This window comes from Ruditapes philippinarum, unplaced genomic scaffold (assembly GCF_026571515.1).
Source record: "Ruditapes philippinarum isolate M1 unplaced genomic scaffold, ASM2657151v2 ctg154_1_1_1_1, whole genome shotgun sequence".
In the NCBI taxonomy this organism is placed as follows: Eukaryota; Metazoa; Mollusca; class Bivalvia; order Venerida; family Veneridae; genus Ruditapes; species Ruditapes philippinarum.
Window position 1 is genome coordinate 98,434 of NW_026861602.1, and position 17,192 is coordinate 115,625.

The window sequence follows — 17,192 nt, forward strand, 5'->3', positions numbered from 1 at the left end:
CAAATTCAAATAACGACAGTGAATGGGGGACAGTAGTGGATTATCTTCCCTCGATAAAAACCGAGGTTAACCAAAATGTAAGTAGGTCCAAATATTTGGAATCCTTTGCTTTTATGGTTGAGTTTTATATAAGACAGGTTGATATGTCTTAATCAATTATTTACACATGCATCAACAAATATGTTAACCTTATGGAAAAAATGTTTAATTTATGTCAACAGATTCTACATCTTATCGCAATATCTAATCTGAATATAACAAATGATCATAATTAGCCCTAATTAATTCAGTTTGCTACAAAGAAATAGGCGATAAAGTCCGAGTAATCCAATAGCTTAGGACCTATCTATTTATAGGGAGTACTCAGGGGAGGTTATTCACTACTGTCCCTCATTGGTGGGAACCAAATTTTTTCAACGTTATTATAATCCTTTATAACGGAATATTCGTATTCCGACTCCGACACAATAAAATTGGAAACCAAACGTGTTATTTTCTGACACCTTGTTAGTCAGAAGCGCATATCATTGAGCCTTGAGCAAAAGCTGCAAGGTGTTAAAACAGGTATTGTAGCTTGGTCAGTTGATATTTACACCTTATTACACTACCAACATGTTTTGTCAGCTGAATTTTGTTACACTTGTCAACTTAAAACAATGGCAGATCCTCCAGCTAAGCGTCAACGGACTAATTTAACTTTTGAACAAAAAAACAAAATTATTTCATATAAAGAAAGTAAAAAGGATGTTACACAAAGTGATATTAGTGTTCATTTTTCAAATGTATAGAACATTAAAATAGGAAGATCGATAGTGAGTGACATTTTAAAAAACAAAGAGACAATAACTAACTCTCCAAAATCAAAATGTGTGCGTCATCGAGGTATAATGTACATAATGTTCAGATACCAGTGAATAAGCATTACATGATGAATGATGAAATTCAATATACTGACAAATTCGATATACTGACATATCCTTTGGGAACCAACAGTGTCGTTGTAATGAGTCCTGACTGTACCAGTGTCACAGTTTATGGTTTAAGTAACTCTCTTGGAATCCAGCTTGTGACTGAAGTATTCTCAAACCCATGATCTTAACCATAAGTTTACCAAGCTCCTCATCTTCCAGTCCATTTGAATTTTGATAATATAAACCTGAAACTTTTTCCTATGATTATTCTATGCTGGCTATATGTAGGAAAATAAGATGATTTTGAACAGATGTTCCTCATCCTAGGAAGAATTAACCCATTTACACAGGGTAAGTAATGTGATATAGTTAAAGTTGACTGACCCGAATGAATGGGAGTCGACATATTGGTACCTTATTTTGCCAAATAATGACATCATAGTGGAAAACACCCCATCATGTGACTAAAATTTACTATAAATAGATATTACAAAAACCGTCGAAAGAAGACGAGAGTGGCTTAGCGTTTATTAAGATATAAACCAACACTGGTCGATATTGTATCAGCATTTGTCGATATTTACTATTATTTTTGTTTGTTTGTGAATGTTATAGTTTTATATACATTATTACATTTGCTTAGGTGTTTTCAGTTGTATTTATAGCCATGTTTTAATACTTTTAGACATGAAAATATTCGCTTCTTTTCAATTCTTTTCGAGTTATAAATGGAAATGCTGAATCAAGTTTCCATGGCGATATTTGTAGTGTCTAGACATGGACCAAGTATAAAATAATTGACTGCACATGGCTGCTGGAATATTCAGGAAGTATTGATTGAATGTTTCAGCATGGTAGCTTGACAAATTTGAAATTGATCTTGTATGGTCTGTCGAATTAATTTTCCTGACCTGGCTTTAGAAGATACTTGTATTTTTAATTGTTTAGATGCTTTGTTGATAACAAGCTAATCAATTGATGTCTATATTTAGAAATTATCTGAACTAATTGTGTGTGTGTTTTTTACGACTTGTAATTGTGGTGGATAACTATGTCAATTGTTCTTTCAATTCTACTTCCTTTCTCTGTCAATTGTATTGTTATAAATAATAAAAGGTTGACATTTTTGCTTTTTTGATATATAATAACTTAATTCAATAGTTTTGCAGTGGTGTCTGGCATTCTAATATTCATCACATTGCTAGAAACAAAAAAACACCAGTTCAGAGTTATTGCCCTTTTATTTCATAATAAATTGTGTCATACCTATGAACTATGAAAAATAATGTACTGTGAATTCAATTTTGTGAGACTATAAATATATCTTGTATACTTCACAAAAAGGTTCAAATTCCTTCAAGTCTTAAGTATAAATATATTGAGATATTGCGGTTTCTTTGTTCATTTCATGGACCATTAAGTACTGCAAGTAGTTTCAAGCCGACAGGGTCAAGGTCAAGTTCATTTGGGCTGAAATAGATTTTCTAATTTTTCTTCCTAGTAAGGCAATGTTTGTGGATCTTTGTTGAAGGAACATCTGGGAGCAGCCATGTGTGAAATTATCTTTTTTTTAAAACAGTTAATTATATAATTACACTGCAGCCGCGATATAGCGCTATCCGATATAGCGCTAATCTCAGTAGAACGCTCATATGCCTTGGCTCCCAAAAAAAAAATCGTATTTTTCGTCAATTATAAAAAAAATTTCATGTATATCAATACCGCGCCTTATCCACTATAACGCTTGTTCAATGTGTCAGTCTAGTGCAATAAACAATAATAATTACGTCACTCATGATCAGAAGGTGTGAAATCATACACAGGTAAGCGTTAATCCGCTCTTTTGTTCATGTTGAACTGTTGATCAGTCAGGTATCAAACTGTTAGCTGTGACATGCAAACACCGACGAGTTGAGTAAATCACACAAGCGTACAATGAATTTTAAAAAGCATGCATTCTCGATCTATCGGCAAAAAAGTTGTTGCTATCTAACGAAGAGGATTATCTCAGGATCTTGGATTTCAGCATCGATTATTTTGATTTCATTGTCTTATTATCATAACTTTATTCACCTAATATTTACGCTGCTTAACACATTTCACCCTTACATTAACAGTGCACTTGTTTTCTTGTTTTTGTTATTCTTGCTATATTTTTTTTTATAACACTGTTTTTCTTCCCCTTTTTTACTAACTTTGTTCGTAGTTTTTTTGTTGTTTTTTTTGTTTCATTTTCTGTTTGTTGTTCATTTTCTTTTATTTTGAACTACGAGGAAAAATGGCTGCTATGGAGGAATCAAGGAAGAGGAAGGCATTCACCATCGTAGAGAAGCTTCATATTGTGGACAGGATCAGGAACGGGGAAACACAGGCGAAGATCAGCAAGGAGACGGGAGTAGCGGGTTCTACATTACGTGGATGGCTTAAGGACGAGGGTAAATTACGGGCCGCTAGCAGCACGATGGACGATGGTGGTCAGATAAGGAAAAGAGCCAGACATGCCAAGGACCATAACCTTGAGACAGCCGTTCATACATGGTTTAATCAAGCGAGGTCCGAAGGCATGCCTGTCTCTGGTCCTGTTATCCGGGCCCAGGCAAAGAAGATGAACCAGGAGTTGAATGGCGATGATAGCCAGTTTGAGGCATCTAATGGATGGCTCTCACGGTTTAAGCACCGTCATTCAATCTCCCAGGTTACGATAAGAGGAGAACAACGGTCCGCAGATGAGAGTGCAGCAGCAGCTTACCCGGAGGAGCTAAGGAAATTGGTGATGGACCAACAACTATGTGCTGACCAGATATACAACTGTGACGAGACCGCGTTGTATTTCAAGATGCTCCCCGATAAAACATTGGCTTGCAAGACTGACACCCAGAAAACACTAGGCTTCAAGCAGGCTAAAGATCGTGTTACTGTCTTGTTATGCTGTAATAAGGCAGGAACGCATAAGCTTGCTCCCCTAGTGATAGGGAAGTTTGGGAAACCAAGATGCTTCCACCACATTAATATGAGTAGCCTTCCAGCTCTCTACAGGCATTCTAAAAATGCTTGGATGACGTCAACAATTTTTGAGGAGTGGTTTCATGAGGATTTTGTGCCTTCTGTCAGGAAACACCTGCACCGTAAAAAGTTAGAGGCGAAGGCCATTCTTCTCATGGATCACTGCCCTGCTCATCCGGGTGTTGAGTCGTTGACGTCACTGGACCGTAAGATTAAGGCCATGTTTTTGCCCAAAAACACCACTTCAAAATTGCAGCCTTTGGATCAGGGGATAATTGCCACTTTTAAGCTCAACTACCGGCGTAATCTCACAGGCATTATGATTGAAAGCAAAATGTCTGTGTCTGATTACCTGCGCAAGTTGAACTTAAAGGAAGCAATTCATCTCTGTGGGGATGCATGGAGAGAGGTTTCAACGAAGACAATTACTGGCTGTTGGAGGAAGGGACTAGGAGCGGCGTTCGAGCAGGAGGATAACTCGGGAAGTGAGGAGTTCGAGGGATTTGACCAGGAGGATTTGGCTATAGCAGAACGGCGAGCAACGGAGATTGGGACCTTCACAGAAGAAGAATTGAAGTCAGCTAGACAGTTATTTGATTCTGAGATGGATGATATATGCATCCAGAATTGGATAACTGCCGACAACGAGGTCCCCACCCACCACTTGTTGACAGACGAGGAAATCATCGATAGCGTCAGGGGAGAGACAACGACCGAAGAAATTGATGAGGAAGAAGAAAACATTGTGTATGAGCCACCTCCGGTAATTTCTGATGTGTTATGTTCTCTAGATACGGTGATGTGCTGGATTGAAACATCAAAGCGTAGCACTGTATCTAAAGTTCAGGCCGTCAGGAATCTCATACATGATGCCAGGATGGATGCGAGGGAAAGTACAGTTCAGCGGAAGATGACTGATTTTTTCACAAGAGACAGCAGGAAAGACGATTAATTTAGTCCCATCAACTAGGTATCACATACACATAACTCACGTAAACACCGTTTTTTACTGGAAATTTATAAACAATAAGAACATTTGTGGTTTATATTTTTAATTCGTAAATTTCATGTTTATATCAAACATAATCAGTAATGCTTTACAAAATAATAAATTATAATATATCAAAAAAGTTTAGACTGATATCCATTGATAGGTAAGTAAACAATCATTTCCGCTAATAAGCGTTATATGTTTCGACGGTGGGTGGGGTAATGCAATATTTTCGTTATATTAACAAAATGAGCGTTATAAAAAGTTACTCGATACAGCGCTGTCTTGAGATCATGGACCCCAACATGAGCGCTATAACGAGGCTCCAGTGTAACTAGAAAGAGAAAATTGAGTTTTACAGCTTTACGCTGAACGCTAGAGGAAAAAACATTGTATGGAATGCAGTTAGATGCTGGGTGCATACATATAGGTAAATGTACTGTCCTGAAAAAATGCTTGTGTTAAGTGTGGAATGAAATTCTGTTATCTAAATGTAAATAAACAATGCTTTAAGCTTGTTGTCAAGAGCTTGCAGGGATAATAAAAGACTTTTATATGCCAGTTTAATCCAGTCTGAAGAGAGTTAATCTAGGTGCTCAGGTGTAACATTTTTTTAGTGGAAAATACAATTAATATAATAAATATTTACCTGGGCCCAAACTTACTTCAAGGGCATCATCGGATACAGGATTAACATGTTACATAACATAACAATCATGTAATCATGATAAATGTTCATGGTTCAGCCATGGGTATCCAATGATGCTTCCAGGGCAGTGCTGGAAGAAAATGATTTTACTTGAATTTTTTAGCCGTCCATTTACTCCTTGGTCAGTTTCCTTTCCAAAAAAGAGTGTGATAGATATAATGTCCTTTAGCAGAGTGGACAAAAGATATTGATACATTGTAGTTCTAAGTTATTTTAGTTGACAGTTACCTTCATTGATTTTGTAAATTCTAGTTGAATTCCGTTGATTTTATAAATTTTCGTACTGTATGCATTATATCGTTAACAGTAAAATCAGAGTCCTACAATAATAAAAAACTTACACCCCTTTTGGCAATGGACTGTTCCAAATTTAAAGCTGGGCAAGTCCATTACACGAATTTACAAGATAAAAAGGGTCAGTCCCGAAGTTTCTAGGAGATATAACTGTTGTGTTAGGAGATAATTATGTACATGATGTATAGAAAGTTTGAATCATTTCACGAAATGAATCAGAATGATGTTAACAGGCTTGCCAGATGATAAGTAACATGTGTACATGCACCTGTACCACACGTGTTATACTGAACTGTATATATACAAAAATTGTTTAAATGTTCGAAATTAAATAGATTGAAATTAATGTTCCGCAGTTTGTTCTTGTACATAATCATTAAAAAAAGTTTATGTGAGCTTTTGATATAGACATATATAAACGTTATGATCTAGAAATGAAACAGTGCCGACTTTAACGGAACTGAAAGTGATTAGCTTTTCCCCTGCCACCAGTATAGAGCCAGGCCAGCCTGCAGATCCGTGCAGTGTGACCAGGCTCCTAACTGTTGGCTGACCAACTTTATATTTTCACCTTGTTATCCATAAAGTTGGTAGGGGACATTCCCAAAAATAGAAGCTTGAACATGACAAATGGATTGCACCAGACTTGCTGGGAATATTTGTGTATTAATATGACCAGACAATAGGTTTTGAATATATAAACCATGTGTCATTGTCTATGCAGCAGATAGATTTAACAAGATACATATATATGTTTATTGCCAATTTTTTATTGTTGAATGTTTGTTATTTTGATAATTTGACATTTACTTTTACTTATGATAGCATTGTTGGTTATTAAAAACCTCTGTTAGTTATTACATTATTAATAAATATTTTGATTGGGATGGTGTGTGTGTTATTTGTGAATTTGTATGTATTAATATATCTTTACTGTAGACATCTCTCCCCATGCTAATATACATAAACATATATATGTATATAAATCTTGTCTGGCAAGAGTCTGTGCCAAAAAGTCAAATATTTTCATAGATATCTATTGAATGATTAGATAAGGCTTTAACTGAGAAATTTACAATTTTTTATGTTTAAGACATTTACACAGAATAAATCTTGAAAAAGTTTTTTAATCATAAATCTAAAGAATACTTGGTATAAATTATGATTTTGTTATAATCTACAGTATTGAAATAAATATGAGCCTGCAAAGAAGCCTAAACATGACTGGAGACTAATGGATCAGACTAGAAATTGTACTTTATTTCATCACCAAATGTTATACTTGATCATACATTTAGGGATCACTGGAAATTGTATATGACTGTACTGTTACAGTTTACAAGATGCTGTTCATGAATAGCCTTTTAGGGAACATTATATATTGTACATGACCAGACTGTTATGGATCACTAGATACTGTACTTGACCAAACTGTTAGGGTTCACTAGATATTGTACATAACCAGACTGTTAGGAATCACTAGATACTGTACATGACCAGAATGTTAGGGATCACTAGGTACTGTATATGGCCGGACTATTAAGGATCACTAGATATGGTATATGACCTGACTGTATGGGATCGCTAGATACTGTACATGGCCGGACTGTTAGGGATCACTAGATAATTTACATGGCCGGACTGTTAGGACCACTATATATTGTACATGGCCAGTTAGCGATCACTAGATAATTTAAATGACCGGACTGTTAGGGATCACAAGGTATTGTACATGACCTGACTGTTAGGGATCGCTAGATATTGTACATGGCCTGACTGTTAGGGATCACAAGGTATTATACATGGCCGGACTGTTAGGGATCACAAGGTATTGTACATGACCTAACTGTTAGGGATCACTAGATATTGTACATGGCCTGACTGTTCGGGAACACTGGATACTGTACATGGTCGGACTGTTAGGGATCACTAGATATTGTACATGCTCTGTCAGGAATCACTAGATATTGTACACAACTGGACTGTTGGGATCACTAGATATTGTACATGACATCAGGGATCACTAGATATTATACATGACCTGACTGTTAGGGATCACTAGATAGTGTACACAACTGGACTGTTGGGATCACTAGATAGTGTACCTGACCAAACTGTTAGGATCATAAGAAACCTTGTATGATGAACTGTTTGAGATTTCTAGAAACTTAATATGACTGGACTGCTATGGATTATAATAATAAATTAAATTGTTAGATTCTTGAGGGAATATCATGAACAGATAGCACAAGTTAAGATAATTATGTATTCAGGCAGGATGTAATTATTTTACTTAAATATTCAATTTAACATTATTTTAAAATGTTAGCCAGGCTTTGGAACTTCTCCAATGTTGAAAGGTAGACTGGAATTCAAGTTTTAATAGGTGCTTGACTGGTTATTTTGGCTGGGGATTTTAGTGTAAACTACTCAGGGTAATGATTATCTATGTGAGATATATGTGTATGTCCATTACTGCCCATTAGTCAACCAGATAAGCTTACATGTCAATCAATCATGTAAGGCTTTTTAAAGTGTGGCCGAAAATAAAAAAATATGTATAAAAACTTATAAAACTATATAATAGACATAAAAATATATAATAGACAGACACAACTAAATTCTAATGTGGATAAACAGTCTAAATAATTTATATACTCATGAAAAAAAATTGTATAAAAGTCTAAAAAAAAAGTTCATGTGAAATATATATCTAGCATTTATAAATCGTAATATACAAAATTGAAGAAATATTTAAGTTGTATGTAAAAAATTAGGGGGATATATTTTGTACATGGCCGTACTGTTAGGGATCACTAGATATTGTACATGATGGGTGGAATATTTACAAACTGTTGGGATCACTAGATATTGTTACATGATATCAGGGAAAGTATATTATAAATGACCTTGACTGTTAGGGATCACTAGATATTGTAGCATCAACTGGACTGTTTGGGATGACTCTACATGACCAAACTGTTATAAATAAAAAGAAACTGTTTGATGAACTGTTTTGAGATATAGATTCTTGAGGGAAATATCATGAACAATAGCACAGTTTAAGAATAATTAAAATAGGAACTTGTCTGTTAGGGATCACTAGAAACTACATTTGTATGAATAACTGTTAGGGATCACTAGAAACCTTGACTTGTCTTTTAAAGATCACTATAAACTATAACTTGTCTGTTAAGGATCACTAGAAACTATGACTTATGTTAGGGATCACTATAACTATGTAACTTGTCTGTTAGGGATCACTAGAAACTATTACTTATGTTAGGGATCACTAGAAACTATGACTGATCTGTTAGGGATTTTTAGAATCTGAAACTATTAATATGTGTCATGCTAATGATTCGTCAAAAGTTGCTTTACAGAATAAACATTACTGGAACCATATATGGTCATTTTTTATATTAAACAATTTTTTGTTGTGGTATTTTGCTATGCAATATAGGGCCAATTTTAGGCAGTTTCACATTCTTGTCAATCGTTCTTGTTTTTTATTGCAACATTCATTTAGGATGACTATTATGTTATTTATCTATTTTCAGGATTTCGATGTTGGGATACAGAGGCTACTGGTATTGACATAAATGATGAACTTGCACAAATTGCTAACAAAGCAGATCTAGGCGAAGAAGGCCCAAATGGTAAATATATAATTTTATGATAATTTATGAAAAATTAAGGCGCATTGGGAGCAAAAATAAATTATTGTAGGTTTTGGATTTTCTTTCAGGGATGGAGATAAATCGATGTATAAATTGGTATTATACATGTATAATGGAGTGAGGTAAAATATATATGGTCTGAGATGTAATTTCAGCTATTAAAGGTCAATTGACATAATTATTCCAAATATACTGAAAGCTAAGTATGATATATATGGTTTAAGATTTAATGGGAGTTAAGATGAATTGATGTAAGACTTCGAATGTAGTTGGAATATAGGAATTGGAATATAGAGTCATAATATGCCATTGGATGAATCGATACATGATTCTGTGGGCTAGAATTGATAATAGTTTCTCAGGCAGTTTGCTTATGATTATGTAATCATGTACAATATCTGTGCCACATTGAATACAGTGAGAGATCTTAATTTATTAATTAGGTTAATTTGTTATTGTTTTACATGCATCTATTTAAGAATGTCTTTTTAAATCTCTTTGTATTGAATCACTTGTCAGAGAAAATCCGCAATGATTTTAATAATGGTAATTATCTGCTGGGATATGCAAGGTCATACTGGAATAATAATATGCTTACACGAGTCATAAACTTGATGACTCATCCGTACATGAATCACGGCTGAAAATAAAACAACTTATCCCTCGTGTGAAATACTCAATACTATTGATTTAGTTTGGTGAAAAATCGCCAGATTTATTCAAATATTGTACAGCTGTTGTAAGTGAATACTTTACTGTTGATTTAATGATTTAATTATGATACTATTGAAATGATCATAGTTCAAAGTAAATACTCGGCACCAGTGATAATCAATTCATTATGTTTTTAAATTGCTGCCTTAAACAGAAACATTTGTTGAAATAAGGCACACAGACTTCTGTGATTCTCTAGTCAGCATTTTTTATTTAATAAAAGAGATATTTTTTGCTCAAATTGTCAAACTATCTTACACATGCTTCCTGGTTTCTACATGTACCAAGATGTCCGTTACCCCATAAGGGTCATGGTAGGGGGCTTGGTAAGGGGTCATTCTACAGGGGCTTGGTAGGGGTCATTCTACAGGGGCTTGGTAGGGGTCATTCTACAGGGGCTTGGTAGGGGTCATTCTACAGGGGGCTTGGTAGGGGTCATTCTATAGGGGGCTTGGAAGGGGTCATTCTATAGGGGGCTTGGAAGGGGTCATTCTACAAGGGGCTTGGTAGGGGTCATTCTATAGGGGCTTGGTAGGGGTCATTCTACAGGGGTCTTGGTAGGGGTCATTCTACAGGGGGCTTGGTAGGGGTCATTCGACAGGGGTCTTGGTAGGGGTCATTTTACAGGGGGCTTGGTAGGGGTCATTCTACAGGGGGCTTGGTAGGGGTCATTCTACACTAGTGTAGTTTGAAGTGTGTCGTAATATCAAAAGCACATTTTTCCAACTGTTCAATATCAGAAAATGGGATGGATCATCAAAAACTTATAGACCAATATAATTGAATTAAACCTTGCAACCATTGTTCTGTAACATGTATGGCATGTTGTTCAAGTAGGCAGAACAGCTACAAGCTATAATAATTATTGTAGGTATGGAGACTTCACACAGGACTGGTTACAATTTATTGATTATTGGAACCAGTCAATATTTTGTGGCAGATTAATAATAATGCACTTTTATTCCGCCACATTAAAGTGCACACATGTTTATTTTATGAGAATGGGTGTGCACAAATATATAGATTGTTCTTAATGAAGTCATAGTCGCAGAAAAGTTTAAGTTTAAAAAAAAAAATTATTTATCAGCTTCTTGTCCTTTTCAAACTTAAGGTTGCTTTTCAAAAGTGAAACATATAGTATATATACAATGTACAAGTTAATTATATTTATCTTCACTTAATTTGTTCCAAAAGGTGTAGCTCATTAGCAACTGCTTCAAAATCGAAGTAGTGGCGGCATGGCCTAGTGGTTAGTGCATCGGACTTTGAAGTGTTACGATTGCTGGCCCTGTGGTCTACAGCAAGCCTTTGCTTCCCTCAGCAAGACACTTTACACTCATTGCTTAGTACTTGTTGGTTCCAGGAACATATTGGATATAAGCTTATATTTGGCTACACATTCAAGCTGAAATAAATTCTATTATAACCAAAATTCTAAGTAGAATATAACCTGTTTTCCTGTGAAAGGGGGCGGGGGTCATTGTTTTCTGGCCATGATCAGGAGAAACTTGTATAAATAATTGCACAATGCTAAAATTATTCTGATTGTTGTTTCTTTGGTGCAGAAAACTCCTTGTTCTTGTCAATATATTGCACAGAAACTTGTTAAACACTGTTTAACTTGGCTATTTTCCTTTATTTTATAATCAGAATGACAATAAGGAAGAATGTCTGTATTCAGTCTTGAGGTCAAAAGTTTTAAGATGCATGATTAAGACAGTGTTTTATAAGTGTTTTTGAGTGTCTATATTAAAGTCTATTCATCTCGATGTAAACAATTAGACTGTTACAAGGCCATCAACTTTCTTAATTCAGCAGATGTCTTTATTTTTACTTAATCATTAGGTTCAAAGGTTAAAGTGAATCATTAAGTGATATGGGAAATTTAGTGATTAACAAGTTTGTCAAAGTAAGCAAAATAGACAGCGTTTCCACCCACAAGAAAGTCTTCAGAGCTTAACTGTCAGATGTTATTAATAGTAAGGGATACAGACTTTTGAATCTGTAATGAAGGCAAGAAGGGACTTTTGTTGAAAAAAATATCATAAGCTACTAAAAGCTGTTGTTTTAGTGCAAATTATTCAATTTTTAAGTTCTAATGTTTTGTCTCTAAATCAGTATGTATTGTATTGAGCTCTCAACATGCTAGAGATTAGACTTTGCTTTCCCCAGACTGTACATCTGTGCAGTCAGACTGGGCTCTAGGCTGTTAAAAGGCTCAATTTTGTATTTTGTTATTGAAATCCTTTTTAATCCATTATACAAATTGAGCAAATGAAGGGTTGAGCATTCCCTCCCGACCACTGCTGCTTTTGGAAGAATCTAGAGAAAAATAATCAATGTTGTCTGGGTGCTGTTTCTTAATCTTCCAGAGACTTTATGAAGCAAATCTGACATGGAAATTCTATGTTAAAACATTGATCGGTTCCTATAGACGTAGAATTATATAGTAAAACCTGTATTTACAAGAATTTTGTACTAGATAAGTGTTGTCGGTACTTGCAAAAGGATTACTTCGATGTCATCAAGTGATAAGTTAAAATACTTAAACTAAGACAACATGTCAAATTCTTAAAGACAACATGTGCAAGTATCTGCTCTTGTAGGCTTTTTCTTGTCCAATAACTGTTAACTTTTTGTCAGATAGGATGGTTTTTTAAGAGAAATGTCTTGATTTAATGAAAAAATTGAAGTGTCCTGTTTCTGGAATGTCATGTCACAGAATGATGTAACATTTGTATGGAATCCCAGTTTTATTTGACTTTGCATTAGATAAGTTTGTTCCTGGTAAGAATTGAGAATTCTGTCTGCAGAATTTGACTTGAAATAATTTTATGAGGTCCTGTTAATGTTCTTGGAGAATTTGACCTATTGTTACTTAACAAGGTCCTGTTATTAACTCTTTTTGTCCTGATATTATTTTTGAGTTTTTTTTGTTGTTTTTTTAAATTCTTTTATTTGCATTTGATTTGATACAATTTTGAAGTCCTGTTAAAAATCTTTTTAACAGACTTTGACCTGATCTTACTTTAAGAGATCCTGTTTTGTATTCTGTAAGCAGAATTTGACATGTTATTGTTTTAGGCCCGGCAGCATTTGACCTTAAGTAACTTAACGAGGTAGTGGTGGCATTATTTGACCTGATGTTATTTTATGAGGTGATCTGTTACAGACCATGTAGGTGTTAACATGTCCTGAGAGACCTTGTTTTTACTTTGTCACTCTAATGAACTTTATACATGATGATTCTCTCTAAGATCTCCTAGAAAATCTATTGATTGAAAATAACATTAACCATTCTGGTATGCAAGGAATGCTACACCTGGGGAAAACTATGTATTGACTTTAAAGGAAAACATCCATGAATTCACAACATGTAATAAAACGTGAGCACATATGGTTACATAGAAGACAGAAAAAATAAAAGTAATGGTGTGCCATGTTGTTAAAGAGTTGATCACATGGTTTTATCATAAAATTAGGTCAAGCAGTTTTTGCATGAGATTATTTAGAAGATGAATGTCAAGGTCATTCTTTTTATTGACAAGCACTCCTTCAATGTGCTTTTTGTCATTATATACACAAGGGAAATTTACTTAAACTAACTTTAAGTGTTAGTACACCAGCAATCTTAAATCATTAACAAAACTTGTTTTTGCTTAAATTTATGTCCCCTCTGAAAAAACATAAGTGGTAGTTAAGAAAAGCTAAATTAATGGCAGATTAAGGCCTATCATCCCCCTTCTGCTTGAAAACTATAAATAGAAGTTTCTTTGAAGATATATACAGTGAATGGTATGTTTTGTCTGCCAGCTTAGTTCAGTAGGGAGAGCTTCAGAATGGTAATCCATGGTTATGTTCTGGTTCGATACTTAGGCAAGGCGAAATTTCTCTGGGACATTTGATAATGATATCGGACATTGATTTTAATGGTTGTTTGTCTCTGACTGCACATTTAGAAATTATGTTCAGGGAAATTAATAATCCTGGAAAACAGGTTTTGTGTATCAACCACAAAAAAAACCCACCAAAATTGTGGTTAAATCAGCATAAAAATAACAGCAACAAACAAAAACCACAAAATTGAAACATGTTTCAACTGATTGTGTACTGTTTTAGAAGGAAAGATTAAGCACTATATAAATATCTTGCATTTCTGTTTAGCATCCAAGTATGGATACCATTTGAAGGAGGGTAAGAATTTTCCTGATGTTAATCAGTCACCTATCTTTCATCTCCTTAAATATTGTGTTGAGATTTGTTTTCTTATATCTTAAAAAAAAATGATTACTTAAAACTGGGATAAGTTTGGTAACTAGAAACTGGGATAAATAGATTTGAATTTGAGAGAAACTGGGGTGATATAAACAGACTTCCCGAAAGTTGAAAAAAACTGTCAGACATTCGGTCTGACAAACCATGAAAATCTGTCGGACCGAAACGAAATCTGTCGGACCAAATAAAATTGATCAAAATAAAAGAATAACTTGTGTTTGTATTTCTAAGACACTTTTTGTTTTTAATTTTTTCGCCGTAAAAATCGGCACATTCCTTACAGCGCATTTTCATCTCCTTCCTATCATACACCAACGATTCACTGTCTTACTTCTATTTTTCATTCAATTTTGTCTCGGGTCTATTCTTTTTATCCTTTTACTGCTGTTCTGCCTGTTCCTCTGACGTAGATTTTTTATTTTTCCAAGGTTTGGCACCTTTAGCGACGCCATTTTGTATACATGCGGCTTGGATAAAAGCCGGACAGTCGGACCGATCCGGAATAAAAACTCGTCGGACCTGATCAAAATTTATCGGACATGTCCGTCGGACCGACGTATTTCGGGAAGTCTGTATAAAACTGGGATTAATTATATCTGAAAACTTTGATAACTTCTCCAGGATAAACTTGGTAACTTGAAACTTGGATATCAAATTGAAACTAGGATAGACTAGCAAACTTTAAATTGGGATAAACTAGAGACTTGAAACTGGAATAAAAAAAATATACATGTAATTTGAAATTGGAATGAAATGATTTAAGATAACTGAACAAATAAAAATTTAAACTTTAAATTATTTGAAATATTGGTCAGCTATGAGGATTTTTGTGTAAAGTTATATAAAAGCTGTGGGGACAAAGACATTCATTTCACCAGTGTTGTAAATATTGCATGCTATCACATCGATATTATTGGTAACACTTCCATGTTGTAATACTTTTAATATAATTATATAATTTTTATAATTGTCTTGTTCACATTTGTCCTGCGGTTTTGTTATTTTTGCTCAATTGTGTTGCATTAAGTATAAAATCATGCTCATTCATTCATTCATTCATTCATTCAAACATTCAAATGATTATGTTGTGATGTTTCTGGTATATTGAATTTAAGCTTAGCAGAGGCAAAAGTACAATATTCAATAGAAATTGCAGTCATGAGTGGATAAATCTCATGAATACGAAATTCTTCAAAAAACCAAGGTGTATATAAAATCTTTAAATTGTCCCCTTTAAAAATTGTTTAAGTAAGTCTTTTGTCTTGATGCATGGACAATCTTCTTGAAGATTTTAAACGAAGTTTGATGGGCTCTAAGATGCCACCAGAGCTGAAAATAGAGAACTTTTGGAATAACTTTATCTAAAGGACATAACTATTAATTGCTTACCAAAATTGGCATTTAAAGTACATGAATTATACTTTTTTCACCAATACAAACAACTTACTAGCCTTTGCCACCAGTATATCTGTGAAGTCAGACCAGGCTCTCCCAACCTCAAATTTTCATCTTAATATCCCTAAAATTGATAATGGAAAGTTCCAAAAAGGAAGCTGGACATGTTCATTTAAGAAAATCAGCAGGTTAAAGGTTATGACTCGCATACATGTGCAATTTTGGATATAGCAAGTAGTGAAAGACACGCCTCATGCACAGATTGATCGGTCTTCAGTATTCTTTATGTAATCAGGTTATGTTTAAAATGATTCTGTTGTATAATAGATTTTGGCTGGACCAGATAAACATGTAGCACGATAAACATATTGACAAGTCTTTATGTCCTTGAAATTTGAATTTTTGATGGTTATAAAAAAAATGAATGTTTATATGGTTATGAGAATACTGATTACAGTGAAGGAGGTGATAATATGATTTAGAATAGTGAGTTAACAATCTGTTACATCGTTGTCCTTGACTTACATGGAATGTGTACATGAAAACACTGTGTGTGTTTGTTAATGCCATGGAATATTGCCCAATTGTAACCGTGATTTATTTACATACAGTTGCTTTACATTTTCTCACTATAGATCCTTTAATGTATTTATGCTATACGTAATGTTCTATTTATTTTATTATAGAATTTGCATGCTATTCACTTGTATCAAAAGTGCTTTTGTGATCCCTTATGCAATACATATATAAGTCTTTACAATTATTATTATACACAAAAATTTCATAATTTTTGTGTGTATTGATTTTTTCATGATGTAAAAAAAAACTTGATAATTTTACAGACAGTGTTAGTTATATGTGCTGATTTCACCATGTATATCCTGTATCATAGGATTGGGTAAATAATGCAAAAACTGTACAATAGTTACACTGAATCTGTGCAATATATGGCCAAAACAAGCAATTGACACAGAGTAAATGGCCAAATACGTCTGATAGTACATGTGTACATTTGTAAATCAAAATGTGAAAGAAATTAGATAACACATACAACATTACTATTGCACAATTCTTGTGTTATTTTCACATTCCTGCATTATGGGTGTGATTTCCTGGTATGTTGTCTGACATTTGGATGATTTGTGCTATTTGTTTAGGGAGAAATAATATAACAAAATTCTGCCATTTGTCTGAAGGAGAAAAAGCACTAAACTAACTAA

The 17,192-nt window shown here is 34.3% G+C and overlaps 1 protein-coding gene across 2 annotated transcripts in view; it reads left to right on the forward strand.

Moving 5' to 3' along the window:
• LOC132716280 (microtubule-associated protein futsch-like) overlaps positions 1–17,192 on the forward strand; it is a 38,177-nt gene that overhangs the window by 9,179 nt on the left and 11,806 nt on the right. Inside the window, exons 2-3 of one of the 2 annotated variants that reach the window (XM_060699515.1) lie at positions 9,469–9,567; positions 14,467–14,496. In XM_060699515.1, coding sequence (XP_060555498.1) covers positions 9,469–9,567; positions 14,467–14,496 — 129 coding nt within the window. The remainder of the gene's footprint in view (positions 1–9,468; positions 9,568–14,466; positions 14,497–17,192) is intronic. The other variant, XM_060699516.1, reaches the window with a different exon arrangement.